The sequence below is a fragment of the Austrofundulus limnaeus genome, unplaced genomic scaffold, assembly GCF_001266775.1.
Source record: "Austrofundulus limnaeus strain Quisiro unplaced genomic scaffold, Austrofundulus_limnaeus-1.0 Scaffold27, whole genome shotgun sequence".
NCBI classification, from domain to species: Eukaryota; Metazoa; Chordata; class Actinopteri; order Cyprinodontiformes; family Rivulidae; genus Austrofundulus; species Austrofundulus limnaeus.
The window spans coordinates 161,045-165,579 of NW_013952429.1; the positions used below are offsets into that span (position 1 = coordinate 161,045).

A 4,535-nucleotide genomic window follows, 5' to 3' on the forward strand; every position below is an offset into this window, starting at 1 on the left:
GGATACGAACAGGTGGAATTTACGCAGCTCATTTACGCACGTTTCCAGAAGATAGAAGAGTTTGTTGAATCTGATGTGACATGTTCGTACGAACCCTTTGTACGAACAAAAGTAAGAGAAATTTAGGATAAGAATACGAACATGTTCTTGCATGAGGCCCATTGTTTACAAGTTTTAGAACTTCATGTGTGCCAATACAAATGTCTTATTCAGGCCTTCCACACTTCATCAAGATAATGGTAAACCATGCATGGCTTTGAAGTGGCAGAGTCCAGGTGCTGACCTGACCCACCTGTAGTCCTGAGCTCTCACCAACTGAAAACATGTGGCGCATCATCATATTAAAAATACAACCAAGACCCAGCACTGCTGAACAGCTACAATCCTAAATCAGACACTCCCTCCAAAATCTCCATCAACTGGTCTCCTCAGATTTTAAAGATGTTTAAAGATGAGGCGATGCTTCAGTGAGAAACGTGACTCAGTTACTTTGATGTGTTGCTGCCACTAAATTCAAAATGACTTTTTCTCCCAAAAATGGCACAGTGGCACAGTTTTAGTTCATAAATTGAATATATTTAACATGTTCTATTGTAAATAACATATGAGGTTGTGAAATGTGCAAATCTTTGCATTCTGTTTTTATTTACATTTTACACAATGAAAAATGGTCCCAACCTTGTGTCTTGTCTGTAGCGTAAGAAAAATATCTTATGGACTCATAGACAACTTTTAATGAAACTCCGAGTGTATTTGAAGGAAATTTTGTGAGTGATTAACTGAATTTTAGATCCAGTCTTGTATTTTACACTTTATGACCATAAATAGAGGAACAGAGTCAGTGTGTCTTATCAGTGTGTTCTGTTTTGTCTGCATAAACAAAGTTGGATTTGTTCTAAGGTTTGATAAAAGGTAACACCTCCAGGGGTGTGACCAGGAAGTCATATGTAGTAGATTGATTTATCATTAATGATTGTGCAGTCTCTCCCTTGGATCAGCCTGGGACAGCCTGGGCTACAGAGAGGGATTGTTTTTGTTATGGTTCTGATAAGGCCAAGGTCTTTCTCTCTGTGGCCTGCTGCTGGCTGCTGTGAGCTGTTAATGGAGTCAGAGACTGAGAATAAAGCTCTCTGGAAGTGAATCGACTGTTTTACTGCTATTTTATTCTTGACTTCCAATTTATTGATCAGGTTTTGTTACATATTCAATAAATGTTTATCTACAACTGATTACATTTTGGAGTCAGTTTAAGCAACCAGAATAATCATAAACAGATACTGAGCTGTTTATTGTAGCTGGGAGTCATTCACAGCATTTTCTCATCTCTAACTCATCATGTGAGCTCTGTTTTTAAAACCTATCAACATAAATCTGTGGGCTAAGGATGTATCTGCAGGAATTAAACCATGTGCTGAAAACAAGTGATTAAAGCAGCAGAACTGGCTGATCATTTAGCGGGTTGACAATGATGACATGTACATTTTAATTTTGAAAGAACAAATTCCGTCTAAAAAAAACAACAACTAATCTCCCTCTGGGCTCAATAAAGTAGTTTTAAATTGAATTGAAAGTCCAGTCAGATCATTAAGAGGCAAACCTCATTGATCCCATGATGTAAAGTCAGCTCAGAGTTTCACAGGACAGTGAGGACAAACACAACGACACAGAGACACACAGAGACACAGCAGTGTTCACAAAGGAGAGAAAACCACCTGAAACAATGAGAGCAAATGGAAACAACAACAGCGGAGACAAAATGCTGTGAAATAAACACCATGTGTATGACTGGGAAACAGAAACGTAGTTTTTTTTTAATTATCACAGCCTTTGATCATTAATTTTCAAACTTTAATTATTTATGCATTGACAAACCTTTACACAGTTGTATTACACAATTACTGTATCTGCAGAGAAATACACACTTCCTGCCAGGCACCACCTCATGAGACCCTGGATAACCAATAACCAATGAACTTTAGCTACGTATGTGTAATACAAAACTGACAGCTGTGTAAAGGTTCATAAAACAGTGTCACATAAATCATTATGAAATGCTGAAAACTGGAGCTTTTTTTCAAAAGGCAGCAATCCAATTTAGTTTAAACTGTGTTCACAGGTTAGTTAGTCTGAATGTTATTGAGCTGTCAGTACTGCTGAATAAAAACTCTGTTGTTCTTTAAAGGGATCCATGATTAGTTGTAACAGACTTTATTTAATAAACATATTTTAACTGTAAAATAAAGACTGTAAAAATACTGTTGGATGTTCAGTTTTTATAATTTCTAAACTAAAAGTTTAACATATATTACATGGACGGAGCCATTTTATGTACACACAAAGCATTCTGGGTAAATGATGACGTGGATAGGTCCTCGGTGAGAGGCTGCTAGCGAGCTATATCCACCCTGAAGGTTAATCTTGGACAATATCTGATGATCGACTCTTWWAWRWRAMMMSAGAGMGTTGACAGAGAGGAGAAGGTAGAAATGACTCAGCCTGGAACTGAAAATATGGATGGAGGACAACAGAGCTGCTTCATGGAAGAAGAACCTCAGCTTAGCCTGTTAGCTTTAGTGTTAGCCCCGACGCTATCACCATATATATGTATTAGCTCAGCACTACACATTCTCCTCTCGTCACTGAGGTCCTCCATCCACATGACAGAGAGAGGAACACAAAAATGACTCAGTCTGTAACTGAAAATATGGATGGAGGACCTCAGTTTAGCTTGTTAGTTTGTCATGCTAGCACTGAGCTAATACATAAGGCAATATAGTGGCGGTGCTAATGCTAAAGCTAACAGGCTAAGCTGAGGTTCTTCTTCCATGAAGCAGCTCTGTTGTCCTCCATCCATATTTTCAGTTCCAGGCTGAGTCATTTCTACCTTCTCCTCTCTGTCAACGCTCTCTGGTTTCATTTAAGAGTCGATCATCAGATATTGTCCAAGATTAACCTTCAGGGTGGATATAGCTCGCTAGCAGCCTCGCACCGAGGACCTATCCACGTCATCATTTACCCAGAATGCTTTGCATGTAAATAAAATGGCTCCGTCCGTGTTAAAATCTATTTTTAAAAATTTACAAAACAACCTACAGTATTTTTACAGTATTTATTTTACAGTTAAAATATGTTTATCAAATAATGTCTAATGTTACAACTAATCGTGGAKCYCKKWMWRTGGWGGWKRKTYAARAAAATCTCAGATTATTAGGATATTTTCACATTACTGAGCTCCATGGATTATATTAAACCCATATTAGCAGCATTGCTTTTAGATTTTCTTCATTTTTCAGTTTTAATGTTGGTATCAAATTTCAAAAGACAGAAAATCTTTGTGTATTTATTTGGTCTGAATATAATTTATGTATCTATGTATGTTTTTAACAGTTATCAGTGTCCTACAGGAGGACATTTTAACATGTGGACTGAATAGCTGACCTTAAAGTCACCAGTCTAAGACCAATGATGCTCCAGCAGAGGTCTTCAAACCCACTGTCCTGCATGTTTTAGCTGTTTCCCTGCTTCGGCACACCTGATTCAAATAACTAGGTTACTCAGAATCTCAACAAGCTAACCAAAAGCCTGTCAATCACTGTCATTGCAGTCAGGTGTGTTGAAGCAGTGAAACAGCTAAAACATGCAGGACTGTGGGTTATGAGGAAAAGACCTCTGTGCTACAGAATTGTTTCAGCATCAGCGTCTTCTTATCTTTAAGTAAATGTTTCCCAATCATGTACTTCATGAAGTGAGTAAATGAGAACGACTAAAACAAACTGATGTTAAACTACTTGCATGAGAGTCAGAGAGGAAAATTGTGCATGCCAACTTTTTAGGGTTCAGCTATAAAATAAAAGAAAAGAAGCATAAAGCCAAATCAAAATGAAAAGCATTCATGCAGGCAGGAAACAGATATAAAGAAAACCAACAGTCAAGATACAAACCTCCAACATTAAATTGCTATGCCTGATATAAATAGTTTCACCCTCAAGTCTCTTAGATTTCTTCTGTGGAAAAGGAGGAATAGGGTGAAAAAACTGGTTATAGAAAATACAGGATTAACTCAAAATGTTTTATGTGCCACAGAATATCAGCAGTGATAATGACTGAGGTGATGGACTGTTGACGTGCAGGAATACACAGCTGTTTGCACTTCTCAGTTTGTCCAGCTCAGCAGTAGAAACAGGAGGAACACACACACGCGCGCACACACACACACATGCACGTTTGCACAGCTATCTAATTGAGGACATTCCATTGACTTCCATTACATTTCTACAGCCTAACCCTGACCACAAACCCTAAGGCTAACCTCACAGGTACCTACCTGACCCTAAAACTAATCTAAACTCAACTCACACATTGGTCCTAAACCCAACCCCCAACCCACCAATGGCATTTAAACCAAATAGGGACTCGACTTTTGTCCCCAAATGCACCAGTAGTCCCCAAATGACTGGTGTGTGAGCTGGTTCAAGTCCCCAAAAGTGACTCAAACACACACACACACACACACACACACACACACACACACACAC

At 38.4% G+C, this 4,535-nt stretch overlaps 1 protein-coding gene across 3 annotated transcripts in view; it reads right to left on the minus strand.

Moving 5' to 3' along the window:
• The window catches only part of epb41a (erythrocyte membrane protein band 4.1a), a gene marked incomplete in the record, with an annotated part of 93,837 nt that overhangs the window by 49,962 nt on the left and 39,340 nt on the right, over positions 1–4,535 (minus strand). For all 3 annotated transcript variants that reach the window (XM_014004849.1, XM_014004848.1, XM_014004847.1), the window contains 1 exon segment: positions 3,942–4,004. In XM_014004849.1, the coding sequence (XP_013860303.1) occupies positions 3,942–4,004 (63 nt within the window).